The sequence below is a fragment of the Ammospiza caudacuta genome, chromosome 7, assembly GCF_027887145.1.
Source record: "Ammospiza caudacuta isolate bAmmCau1 chromosome 7, bAmmCau1.pri, whole genome shotgun sequence".
In the NCBI taxonomy this organism is placed as follows: domain Eukaryota; kingdom Metazoa; phylum Chordata; class Aves; order Passeriformes; family Passerellidae; genus Ammospiza; species Ammospiza caudacuta.
The window spans coordinates 39085004-39097879 of NC_080599.1; the positions used below are offsets into that span (position 1 = coordinate 39085004).

The 12876-nt window shown below is 52.5% G+C and overlaps 1 protein-coding gene across 2 annotated transcripts in view; it reads right to left on the minus strand.

Annotated features, from left to right (window-relative positions):
- Nucleotides 1-12876, minus strand: part of ZSWIM5 (zinc finger SWIM-type containing 5) — a 95806-nt gene that overhangs the window by 14693 nt on the left and 68237 nt on the right. For both annotated transcript variants that reach the window (XM_058808653.1, XM_058808652.1), the window contains 3 exons: nt 6702-6850; nt 5921-6071; nt 476-655 (listed from right to left, as the gene is read on the minus strand). In XM_058808653.1, coding sequence (XP_058664636.1) covers nt 476-655; nt 5921-6071; nt 6702-6850 — 480 coding nt within the window. The remainder of the gene's footprint in view (nt 1-475; nt 656-5920; nt 6072-6701; nt 6851-12876) is intronic.

The window sequence follows — 12876 nt, forward strand, 5'->3', positions numbered from 1 at the left end:
CATCGCTCTGTCTGTGCTCTGCACTTGAACTGCGTTAACATTCCTGGCTAATGACTTCCCTAGCACCTGAATCACAGCCTTTAAGTGAGGCTTAAGGGCAGGGAAATGGGCTCTGCACCATCTCCAGCTCCTCACTCTCACATTACAGCCAGGACTCCTGAGCTCAGCTCTGCTCTGTGGCAAGCAGCACTGTTTTCCTGTATTATCCCATGCCCAAACCCGCACTAAACTCCCCCAAAGTCAAACTGCTTTAGAACAGTCCCTAAACTCAAAACGCGGGCAACTTTACCCTGTAGCAAAGAAGCAAACATTTATATATAAACCAGAGGCTGTGAAGACAAATATTGTGTACTCCTACGACTTGCAGAAACATAACCAGCAGCTGAAGCGAGTTCTCTCAGCTTTGGGGTGAGTTCTGACCTGGACCCAACCCCTGTGGCTGTCAGCTGGATTTCCACTCCCTGCCCAGACTCACCTTGGCTGTGACCGGAGCTCTGCGTAAGCGCGTTAGTGATGTTGGGAAGCTCGTTACCATAATTGCCATCTTCCAGGGGACAGACGTCCATCTCACCCCACTTGCGCAGCTGCCGGAGCCAGCAGGATTTCTCTTCCAGCTTGCAGTGTGGGTTTAACACCACACACACCCACAGGGCCCCTAAACAAAGCCAAGAAATCACGGAGGTGCCACCGCCATGCGTGCGGGGCAAAGCTCTCTGGCCGCCCCGAGAGCCTGTGAGGTTCCATCGAGGTTTGTAAACTCATTTCAGCATAATGCAGAGACCCAGGAGGGGGATTTACACAGCTTCTAAATAAGGAGGAAATTAACTCTATCCCAGCTGAAACCAGGACAAAGTAAAACTCCTTCGTAATGAAGCTAAATTATAATCTCATGAGATGGGGGACAGTGGGGAGGGGGGAAGGAGAGAGCGGCTGTGTATGAATTTGTGAGTGCTTCTGTCTGCCAGGACAAATCTAGTGTTTGAACTATACATCAAAGCATGCTTAAAAACACCCTGGCAAGCTGCAGAGTCTGCATCTCCAAAGACTAACCTGATTTTGATCCTACCCACGTTCCAAGCGCTTTAAAACCCACTCTGAATGCTATTTCATCTGCTATTGTTCTTCAGGCCATTTGCATTCAACTATTTAAAAAGGAGATTTGGTGTATTTTCTTTCTTTTTTTTTTTTTCTTTTTCAATCCCTACTAGCCCCAAGCCTGCAGAGGAACCAGCAGAGGAACCTGGAGCTTGGCCTGATGTCTTGCAGAGCCCTCCCTGATGCAAGCCCTTTGGATCTCACAAGTCAAGCTGCTCACCAGCAGGACACCCACACTGACACCCTCTGGGTCAACCATGGGACCTCACATGATGCTGGTGATGCTGTCTGCTGTGTGAGAGACAAAACCAGAACCAAGGACATCTGTCATCATTAAGATCCAGCTCGTCCTTTCATAAAACAGGGCTGATGCCGGTGCTGCTAACTGAGCCTTGCAGACTATTCCGAGTCACTCACTGCTCTGATAAGGGCTACAGCAACCTGAGTAAGTGTAAACCCGTTGATTTTTCTTTTTCCCTGCATAGCTGCCAGGATGTAGCATGTCCCCTCCCTTGTGCTTCCCTGCAGGGTGGGATGGCTGTAGGCTGACACAGCTGCAATATGAGGTATCCCCAGGGATCCCCTCAGGCTGAGCAGCTCCTGCTGCTTCTCTCTCTGTCCATGTCAAATCCTGTCACACGTGGAACAGCTCAGCTTCCTGCAGAAACACCCTCCCTGCCTCTCCTCCATGGGCTCAGCAGAGCCCTGGAGCACCTTCCTTCTCCCTGCTGTCCCTCACCTCTCCATCACTTCCAGAGCCAAAGTTCCCATCCCAAAGTGACAGCCAGCAGCACAACAACATCACCCAACATGCCTCCACTGCACAACAAGGAGATTCCTCCACAAGCCCCAACCACCTCCCTCGCTGGCCGCGTTTTGAGCAGCAGCTCCCCAGCCCTGCCATTGAGCCAAACAGCCCCAAGCAAGGCTGCAGATCCAACGGGAGCCAGAGCAGCCAGTCCCTCTGCCAGACAACATGAGGCAAACCCAGGCTGAGCAGCGATGTCCTGGCCGTGGCTCCACTCTGGTGCATCTCTGCTCCTCTGCATTACAGCTGAGCTTTGGTGGTGCTTCTGGGTGCATGGCCCCTGACCAATCCTTTGCCAGCTGGAACTTGTGGACATGTCTGGTTCAAATCATTAGTAAGGCGTGGAGACTGTGCCTGTCTGGCTCCTTGGAGCTGCCTGGCTGGGCAGGACAGACGTCACCACGTCACAACGCAGATGGTGGCAGCAGCATCACATCCAGGAATGGGCACGGGAAAAGCAATTGCAGGCACGAGCACCAGCAAATGTCCAAAGCAGCCCTTGCCCAGTTCAGCTCAATCTCTGCCCCCAGAAAAGCCCACCAACACCTCACTTTTTTCTGATGAACAGAGGGGATTAAGATTTTTGAGCTGCAACATCATCAATTAATTAATGTGTAAAAGAGGTACCTCCCTGGGGGCCCATCCTTACCAGAGTATATCTATGTCACTCACTCACAGGCTCCTGCAGGCTCCATGGGGGATACTCAGACATGGCATCTTTATAAAAATCAGGTCTCAGCTCCAGAAAATGAGTCTTCCTTAAGGAAGGGGATAGAGCTTCCCACCTCCTCGGGTGGCCATGAGATAAAACCTGCACTCGACTCTGGGTGTCGGGCATTCCCTTCCCACCAGTGCTCCCCTGTTGTCACTGCTCTCGCTGCTCTTCGCCCACTCTGGGGGTGCTTGTGTCAAAAGCAGCCTCGGGCAGTTTCAACTCACGCTTCTGAGGGTGCACAGATCTTGACTGACAGGCAGTAACAAGGCTTGGTGCTCCAGCTTCACCGCCCCCAGGAATGGGATGCACCCGCTGGATTTTTGGCTCCCACAGCTCTGCTAATATGCGTTCCTCGGAAGCCTCATGACTTTGCTGCCTATTTTTGAGAGCCCTCTGAGGCATCCTTTGCATGCCAAAACATTATGCCCCTGGGCTCTCCTGCAGAAAGAACGATGTGGTGGGGAGGTGGGAACTAGGAGGGAAGTGAGATTTGCATCTGTCTCAGTCATGATAATTATCTGGGAGATATAACAGAGTGGTTTTCTGAGCCCTGTGGTCAAGTGACATCAGCTGATAGCACAAGTGACTCCTGTCCTGAGCCGAAATGCCACACCAGGTCAGACTCCATGTCTCTTCACATGCTGCAGAAACCTTCATCTGAACTTTCTGATAGCAGGAGGTTAAGTGGGGAACAAAGCGGCAGATCACGATTAAGCTAAGCCTCTAAACAAAAATGCTTTTTGATGACGGGGCTGGGTGCAGGGACAGGGGGGGTCAGAGCCTTCCCAGCCCAGTGGTCCTGGCTGCAGGCCCCAGAGCAGACAGGCGCTCCGATCCTGCGCCCAAGTTTCCCAACCATCAAAGAAATTCTCCCGTTTCCCACAGGGTCGCTCCCCGGCTTAATCTGCTGAAATTCCCCACTGTAAACAAGTGGCCGAGATAAATAAACCCGTCTCCAGGCAGATTAAGGTCAGGCTGCACTTCAGCTGGTTTTTCGTCTATTTTTTGTAATTAGGCTTTAATCGTAAGTACTAATGCGCCAGGGCAAATACTCCCACGCTGCTGAGCTCTCCATCCAGCAGGTCCTTCCTCTGGCTCCCCAGCAGACGGGGCAATAGAGGTTCAGTTGGCAGCACAGGCACAAGCAAACTATCCCGTTTTTATTTTCATTTCCTTTTTTTTTTTATAACTCTGAAATCCTGCAAAATCCTTTACATTTTCCCCAGCATAAATCCACAATCTTCTTTAAGGCTGATCTTCTTCCAATCCCACGCAAGTCTGTGATGCAGTCTTTGCTAAAATCGATGATTAATTATTAAACACGTGCCCAAAATAATTTCCAAGAGGCCCTTTTTTTGCTTCTAATTGGTGGAGGATTGTGGTCTGTGCCAGGGCTTCCCGTGGCAGCTGGCAACAGGCTCCTCATCCCTCCTTCAGCAGTAATGGTAATACTGGCAGCTTTGGCATCCACAGCCCACAGGCAGTGGGATGTGGTGCTTCCACTGCCCCATGTGCCCTGGCTACTGTTACCCACCCAGGGATGGTTTAGGACACTGCTCTGCATTCCTGATGTTTATTACTGGTGAACACCCCCAACTCCGAGCAGCTCTGGTCTCTGTACCTCCACACCTCCTTCAGAGATATGCTCTGCTCCAACAGTAAACACTGCACAAGGCCAAATGCAAAAGGCTTCTGTAAAATGAAGGAATAATCCCTGCTTTGAGTACATTCCATGCCCTTCTGGAGTTGCTTCTTGGAACATCACCGTATCCTCTACAGGAGCTTCTCTTCAGCATGGAGATGCCCAGACCCTCACGTGTGACGCGCCTCTGCCAGGCGAGCTGCTCTGACGTGTGTTGGCTGGCACCACACTTCCCCTGCTCTCGTGTTGATCCAGCACTGGAAGGGCCCTGACATTCCCCAGCCACTCTGCCATCTGCCAACGGGGACGTGCTGCCACCTCCTCCCACTCTGCCGACCAAACCTGCATGCACCAACCTGGTCCTTGTACAGTTAAGCCAGGACTGAAACCCAACCACCCTCGCCTCTCCTGTGCTCCCGCTTGGATAGCAGTTTGGAAATCTGGCCAAATAATCTGTAATTTTAAACAAATTGCTTCCTGCGTCCAGGCCTGCCCACACATCCATCCATTCATATATCACCAGTGCGCTTGCTTTCTTCCATGTGGAAATTCTGGCTTGGTGGACTTGGCCACCTCTCCGGGCTCCTTGCATATCCAATTGTCTAGCTGCAGCATCCCAAAATCCTGGAAATATCTTCTTGGCAAGCAAGCACAGATGAGCTCTCCAGAGCTGGTGTGGTTATTTCCATCCAGGAAACTTCATACAAAAACAAGACATCCCACCCCTGCCCAGATCTTGTCTGCATAGTTTGGCCAGGGTTCCCAGCCTCATTTCTGTTTGCATTTGTTGGGCACTTGGTAGGTGGGTTTGTGATTTCCAGCTGCAGTTTCAGATGTTCCAGATCCCAGACCATCCTAATCCTTCTTCCAGCTCTACCATATCCCTTTGGTGCTAGCCGCCCCTGCCCTTGGCACAGTATCTCCTACCAGCAGGCTGCAGAGGAGCTCAAACTCACTCATCAAACTATGGCTCAAGTCAAACTATTCACCCAAGATCCCATATATCCAGGAGAGCACAGAACTGCAGGGTTAACTTCGCCACACAACCCTACTCCCCAAAGCCCACGTCATCTAAATGTTTTATTCTAATGATATTACAGTGTCAGCCAGCTGAGCTGGTGTCTAAGGTGCTTAGCTAGAATTACCCAGAACTGCATTTCCCTCACAGCCAGGCTCTGTGCTGCCCATCCTGCCCCCCTCACTCTGGAAACGTGCACCACAGCAGGCAGAATCTGTTAGATGTGATGAGACTTGAGAACCCGCCTTCCCCTCTCTGGATCAAGGTTCCCCCAGGAACAGAACTTCCACATCCAGGCTACATCCAGCCCCTGGGGCTCACCTGCCCTGTGTCCTCCCTCACAAAGGCTTTGGGGCAGCTCACCAAATACCAGCCTGCTGGAAGCACAGGACCAGCAACACACTGCACACCTATCATCCTTGATCCTTTTGCAGGAGAGGGGCAGGTTTAAGGTTTTGAACTGTGTGGTTTGGGCCTGATCCAGCTGTCTCACAGTGATTCCCCAGCAAGGGATGCAGTAAGGTCCTGGCATGTCTCAAGGTCTCCGTTCCCAAAACAGAGCCCCACAGAGCCTCTGTAATGATGCCCATTGGGCCAGCAGACAGGTAACTCTGCTCCTCTCTGCAAGGCAGTGACCCTTACCCAGCTCATCCCAGAGCTGCCGGCACTTCTCTGTTATGCCTGTCCCCTGCTGCCTCCAGAGGGAGAGCCGAGGATCAGCCATGAACTGCTCTGTAATCAACGTCAGCATCCTGGCGCCATTGGAGTCCCTCATGCGCAGCATCTCCCGGACCTGGAAAGGACAAAGAGAAAGCCTTGGGTGAGACAAACCATGGCCCCTCAAAGGTGCTTATGACACATTCACCTGGCTGGCAAGCCACAGCTTCCTCAGCCTGAGGGTTCAGACTGTATGTAAATGCATACATACATATATATGTGTGTGTGTATAATGGACAGTCACGCATTATAACCCTCATGCAATGGCTGTGATGAGGCTGACGGGAGCCCAGTTGAGTAGCAGCCACAGCCAGGCTGTGAAGGAGACTGAGATTAAGAACATGAAAGCAAAGCCCTTCTGCAAAGAAGGGTGGTGAGATCTGTGAGTTATGGTTCCACCTTCCCATGGTCTTGGTAGGCTTTGCAGGGTTGGCTTTTTCCCCACTGCGCTGAAGGGGAGATGGGGGAATGCCCTTCCTTGCACAGGGATCATGGTATCCATGGGAGGAAAGGACCTGCCAGGACAGCAGGTGAGACAATCCAGGCCTGACCCAGAGCCTGGATTACAACTGCCTGCTCTGCGACAGGGCGAGAAGGCACTGGAGCAGAGATTCCCAGCTGTGATGGGCACCCTGCCAGGGCAGCCAGCGAGTGCCAGCTACGTGACACGCTGAGCAGAGATGGGAGAGAGCAGCCGGCTCCTCACCTTGGCAAACATGGAGTTGAGCTGCTTCCCCGAGCCGTAGTACCCTCCCTGAGATAGGAACAGCTTCACCTGCTCTCGGACCTGCTCCTCGTCCAAGTGCCAGCAGTTCTCGTCATCGATGCTGGCCCCAGCAGTGGGGTCAGGAGCGCCTGAGAGGATGGGGGGGAGAAAGAAGAGAGACAACCATGTTTATGGCAGCAGGGTCAGCAGTCCCACTAGCAAGGAGTGCACCTACCTCTGTTTTATTAGGAACACACCTTTACTTTATCGGCTCAGGTGACAGAAAACCAACTTGATTCCTCAGCAGTGAGCCCAAGTGGCAGCACTGTGCTGTCCTAACACGGTACTGGCAGCAGCCACCTGGAAGGATATCCTGACCACAGGGCTAATGCTTGCATGGCCCCTCACCCTCTGTACCCCATATGAAATGAGGCTGAGGAAGACCAGGGACCTGCCTTCCTCCCAAGCCCCAGGAGTGCAGGCAGCACAGCTGCAGAGCCCGCAGAGCTCTGCGGCTCCAGGGAGCGCCCAGAGCTCCTGCTCCACATGACCAGTTTGTTAAAGCATCAGTAAAGCTCCAATTCCTGCAAGCCCTTCCCCATGTCTGGAACAGTCTAACAAAGGTACTACTGCACTTGGGCTCCAGAGCCCTGGGTTAAACACCTGGTCCTGCCCCTCACTTGCTTTAGGACAGGGGACAAGTTCCTGGGCATCAGTGTACCTGCCTGAGAGAGACCCTCCGTGGGAAAGAACAAAGGATCAATAACCCTTCAAAGAGCAAGCTGTGACCAGAGCAGGGCCTTTGGCAGGCACACATATGGGTTCACACGCTGCATTTCATCTTCCAGAGAACAAAAGAAAGAAAGAAAACCCACAATTGATTTAAACAAGTTGGATCATACTTCCCTCACCTTGCCCTTTTCAATTCCCATTTTCCTGCCCAAACACTATCCTACATCCCAGCCATGGGTTCCAGGGCTCACAGGACAGGCAGTAGCACAACTCCAGTGAGCAGCCAAGAGCACAAAGTAGAACAGAAAGTTGAATTTTCAGCTGTCTGCTTTTGGGTCCTGCTCTACAGAAACTCCTTAGGGAAAATCAGTACCAAGAAGGGACTGCTGCAGCTGGAGGATGCTCCACTCCACTTTGGTCTGCTTCTCCTATCTCCCTCTCAAGAGAGGAAGAGGGTGAGCACAGCAAGAGCAAGGTGCTGCATGAGAAGCCATGGGATGCTGTAGCTGACACATTCCAAATTAAATCTTCATGATGTCTTTTTCAAAACTGGGATCTGGTTGGGGAGCAGACATCACTTTCCTACAGAGACAGCCTGGGATGCTGTGCACACCCCAGCATTGCTGAACCAGGAGCTCAAATACAATTCATGAAAATTGTGCTCCAGGATGCCTGCTCAGCAGGGCAAGTGTCTCTTCCTGCCTTGTAAGAAAGACAACATCAACCTCAGGGGTTCTGCTCCTCCAGCGGCTGAGGACACTCCTGACCCGCTAAGATACAGTTATTTGTATTAATGTCCTTTACAAAATTACTTTAATTTCTGCTAACAGTCACTGCCTGAGAGAAGTTCCATCAAGCTCTAGGCATGCTGAAGGGACAGGATGCTGCTGCTCCCTCTGCAGAATAATTTATAGTTGACACAACCACATAATTGGGACGAGAGCTGGAGCAGCAGAAAGGAAATCACAGTTCCTGGATGAGCATGAGGCCTTTTGCCACATGTGCCCTGATCCTGATTCCACTCCCCTGGAGAAGCAGTTAAACCCTGAGCCCCCAGCAAGGGCGAGTCCTGCTCAGTGTAAAACCAGAGTCAGCTCAGAGTCCTGTCCTAAGCCACGAGGGACAATCACAGCCAGGGACAGGGACAGTCTGTGCCGGCCCTCTGAGCTTTTCTGTGCCTTTTCCTTCCCTCCCCCAGCCTCATCCTTATCTCGCAGATAAAGAGCAGACAAGCCGGTGATTATCCCCTATCAGGAACCGATGACTAATCTGTCTACCATGAGCGCTTATCCGGCCCCATCGCTAGGTATCCCAGACGCTTGCACTCTTAATATCCTCCTCCCCACCATCCTGCCTGCTGCAGCCATCCAGAGCGGCCTCCACTGCCTCTACAGGGTCACCTGTCTGTCTGCAGGGACAGGAGAGCACGGTCACCTGGGCTGACCCATCCCACCAAAGCTCAGCTCATCCCTCATCCCTCACCACGGCCGTGGCCGCTGTGACAGATTAAGGGGGAGGAGGAGGTCACAAAATGTAAAAAGTAGGTTTGTTCTTTGGGGGTTCCCGGGGCTACCCCGCCGTGCCTGCTGCTCACACGCAGCAGCGTTAGCAACGGAAAGCCCGAGCAGCGAGGAAGGGAGCGTGCAGCTAAATAAAAACCTCCTCCTCCCACGCAACACATTGAGCACTTCGCACGTTGGGGTTCGGGCCGCAGCCAAATTAGCAACGCGCCTCCCGTGCCTCCAAAGAAAGCCCCAATTTGCTTGTAAATGTATTTTTCTCTCCTATAAAAGATTCAGAGAGAGGGCTGTAATAGCGAATTCCCACACGTGCAGCACAACCCCGCAGATAACGGGCTGCCCAATTACGCTGGGGAGCTGGATAAACATTTAAGAGCAAACAACGGGATTTGTGCTGGGTTTAAATATTAATGGCAGGATTTGTCCACTTCCCCTTGCCAACGTTCACACCGTGGGGGCTTCGGCAGCGGCACGCCGTGACGCAGCTGATGAGTGATTCCATGTCTCAGCTCCAAAGGAGCTGGGAACGGCATGTAAAACAGCCCGGCGCCTGCATAACACATTTCTCATATAGCAGCATTCGTGCTCCAAAGAGCCCTGGTTCAGATGTGCTGGATCTTGGTCCTGCCGGATTCAGATTTAAGGAAACACCATTGCACATCTTGAGTGGAAAGAGTGTTTCACCAGCCCGTTTACACTGGCTGTAGAAACTGAGATAAAAATGCAATCCATCACACCCCGAGCTGGGCTCCCCCCTCACTGGGAGCTTGAGGGTTTAACTGTTTGACAGCCAAGTGAGACTTGGCAAATACAATGACTGAGGAAAAAGGACTGGAAAAATCTACAAATTAGAAAACAGAGTGAAGTCAGGCATGGAAAATTCAACTCCTTCCTCAGAAATTAGCTGCCCAACATGAAGAAAACAAAAGGAGCTCCTGGACTGGGAAGCTGCAGGTTTCCAGGGCTGAGGAGGCAGTAGGACCTTCTGAGTCACGCCAAAGCACTGTCACGTCCCAAACCCAAGCTCCTGAACCCAAGAAGGGGAGATACATCAGCTGAGTAGTGTGGAAAGCACTCCCAGAACATTTGACTTGAAGCAGGATAGGTGATACAAAGAAAAAGGCATGATTATAATTTTTAACCAGTACCTGGAGCTGATAAAGTGATGCTAAAAGCCACCCAGTGATAAGGGTGGCTGCTCCAGCATCTCCCTTATGGTCATTTCACCCGACTGTGCCCAGCACCCAGCAGTGCTCTGGGGCCTGGCCGTGCCAGCCCCGGGGTCAGTGGTGCCTGGAGCAGGGCAGGCTGTCATGGTGGCCATTCACAAGGGCCATCTCATGACTGCACATGGTGGTGTTGCTGAATGCCTCCAGGCTCCTCCCCGGCGTCCAGAGAGAAAACAGATGTGAAGGATCAGCTCAGGGCGGGGGGTGGGGTGGACATGGACAAATAAGCAAACGGCAGAAAACCTTGAAGAGAAAATAACCAGGCACCAGAAAGGAAATGAACTCTAACAAGGGATTAAAAATAGCAGCAAAGCAAGGAATCCAGCTCTGCCAAGACTCCCAGTTCATTTTCAAGAGGAGGCAAGTCAGAGGGAGCTGCCAGGGCAGCCTGAAGATTCACATACACCTGACAGCATAGGGACAAGGGAATCCAGACTGGCTCCTAGCATGGTGGACAGGAGCAATGTGGTCCAGCTGGTACCAGTACCTGGTGCAGCCAACTTTGGAAGCTGCTTGTCAAGAACCACTCGTGCTCTGGAGTCATTTGGCAACCCCAGCTGCTCTGCAAGACAAGGAGAAGAGCTGCCTTTCTCTCCAGCACTCAGGTGTGCTTTTTCCCTTAAATCCACCACAGCTCAGCAAACAGGAACATGAATGTCCTGGAGATCTGACCTTCTCCTCCTCCCCTGCGGGAAGGCAGAATTTCAAATAGATTTACTGGTGCTGCCCTCCAGACGCTGTCTTGAGATGACCTGAAAGTCAAAGAGTGCCCGAGGACTCCTCAAACATCAGCCTTGGCTCGGTGTGACAGGACAGGCAGGGACTTGCTGCACACTGACCTGGCAGCCAACTCGCCGTGCACAAGGAGCAAGGTGGGACAGTATTAGCCCAGGAGTTGAAGGAAAGCTTAAGGTGGTCAAGAATGCATGTAGGACAAAAGGGAATGGATGAGGCAGCAGGCTTCTTATGGCTCTTGCATGAGGAGATCTGCTTTTCCCGTGTCAAAGCATGAGGGACCATTACCTCTGAGGGTTTTCCAAAGGTCCTCTCCTCCAAGGAAGCTCCCAAGACCCTGCAGGACCACGGAGGCCCTTTGGTGATTCACATGGCTTGTCCTCAGAGGGAGTTGCCCCTGCACCTTGCAACAGCAGAGGTTTTGGGGCTTTTCTCCCTTCTGGTTGAGAAGAGCATCCCAAGCCCTTTGATGGCACCAGCTGAGCACCACGGGTACAGCATCATCCACTGGCATTGCCATGGGCCAGACAGACCACCCCAGCCACAACTCCTGGACTGAGGGCAGCAGCACCCTCTGCCATGTCCACATACTGCTCAAGCTGGGTGAGTTACAGAGCTGCAAACATGGGTTGTGCCAAAATCTCCCGCTCTTTATGCAAGAAAGGGGGAGAATTCATCAGTGATGCATGAAGGGAACCTCTAAGCCCCAAATCTGGGGCCACAGGCACCGTGCCATCTTTAAGCTCTCAGAAGAGCAGACCGAACAGGGTGCCAAGGTGGCCACCACCAGATGATCCTCATTCCCATGGAGTCCCAGCTGCTGGACCCAAGCTTTCCACTGCAGCTTCTGGCTCCCCCCAGCATTCCACCCACCAGGAGAGACCAAGCAGCCACGAGTCACTTTTGCTGGCACAGTGCAATCCTTGCAGCCTTGCTCTGTGCCAGGCAGCCACACTGCTGGCTTTGTCCCCTTGGGGAGGAGCATTGAAACCTACCCTGGTGCCCTCCCTCCAGCTGCCACTCCAGACGCCAAGCGCGGAGGTGCCAGACACGGGAGATGCTCTCACTGGCACACGCTGCCCTTCGCAGCCGAGGCACAGGAGCAGAAACGTGACCCACTTCAGCAGGCAGAGGTCAAGTGGGGAGCAGAGCTGCAGGCACACCTAGGCTCTGCCTGGCCTGAATCCTCCGGGAACACGCAAGCGCCTTGGCTGCGCTCCAAGCCTCCATCATTACTGGATAGTTTGCATTTCCTTCTAGGAAGGCAGCCGGGAAGATCGGCACGCGGTGCGCAGCCCGCGGCTACAGACTCCTGCAAGGAACAAAGCTCCAGTGCCCGGAGCTGAGCGAGACAGACAATGGACAGTAATTTTCTCTGCCATTCAGGCTCTGCAGGAGGAGAAGGAGCATCCCTGACAGCCTTATTTTACAAAATCAGACAACCCCCTTGCACAAGGGGCATTCCTCAGCCAGCCTGGTGCAAAAACAGCTCCTCAATCCTACAAGCTCACCATATAAACAAGGAAAGAGTGACCAGAGGCAGGTGAGGAAGACCTGATGCTGATACAAAGCTCAACAGACATACTCTCAAAAGAAGGAGGGACAGGGTAAAAATAAGGACATTCTTGCTCCAGGGTGTAATAACTTCAGGTGTCCAGTGCACACCGTGGGTTTCTGTTTGGGTTGCAGAGTCTGGCCTGCCAAAAGACACCTTGGCCCCAACCCCAAGGCTGGGGTGTGACCCCAAGGGTCAAGAAATACATATAAAGCTCTGTGTAGAGCATAGCTTAAAGAATTACAAATCCCAGGATCAGTGACCCACTCCAAATGCATGACTGACATCTGGGAAGGGCAAGATGGTGGACAAATTTGGATTCACTTCACCTGGAGAACTCAGAATTCCTCTCCCACAAACAGACCCCCATGGTTGCAGCCCTTCCTCACCCTGGGGTCAATCAG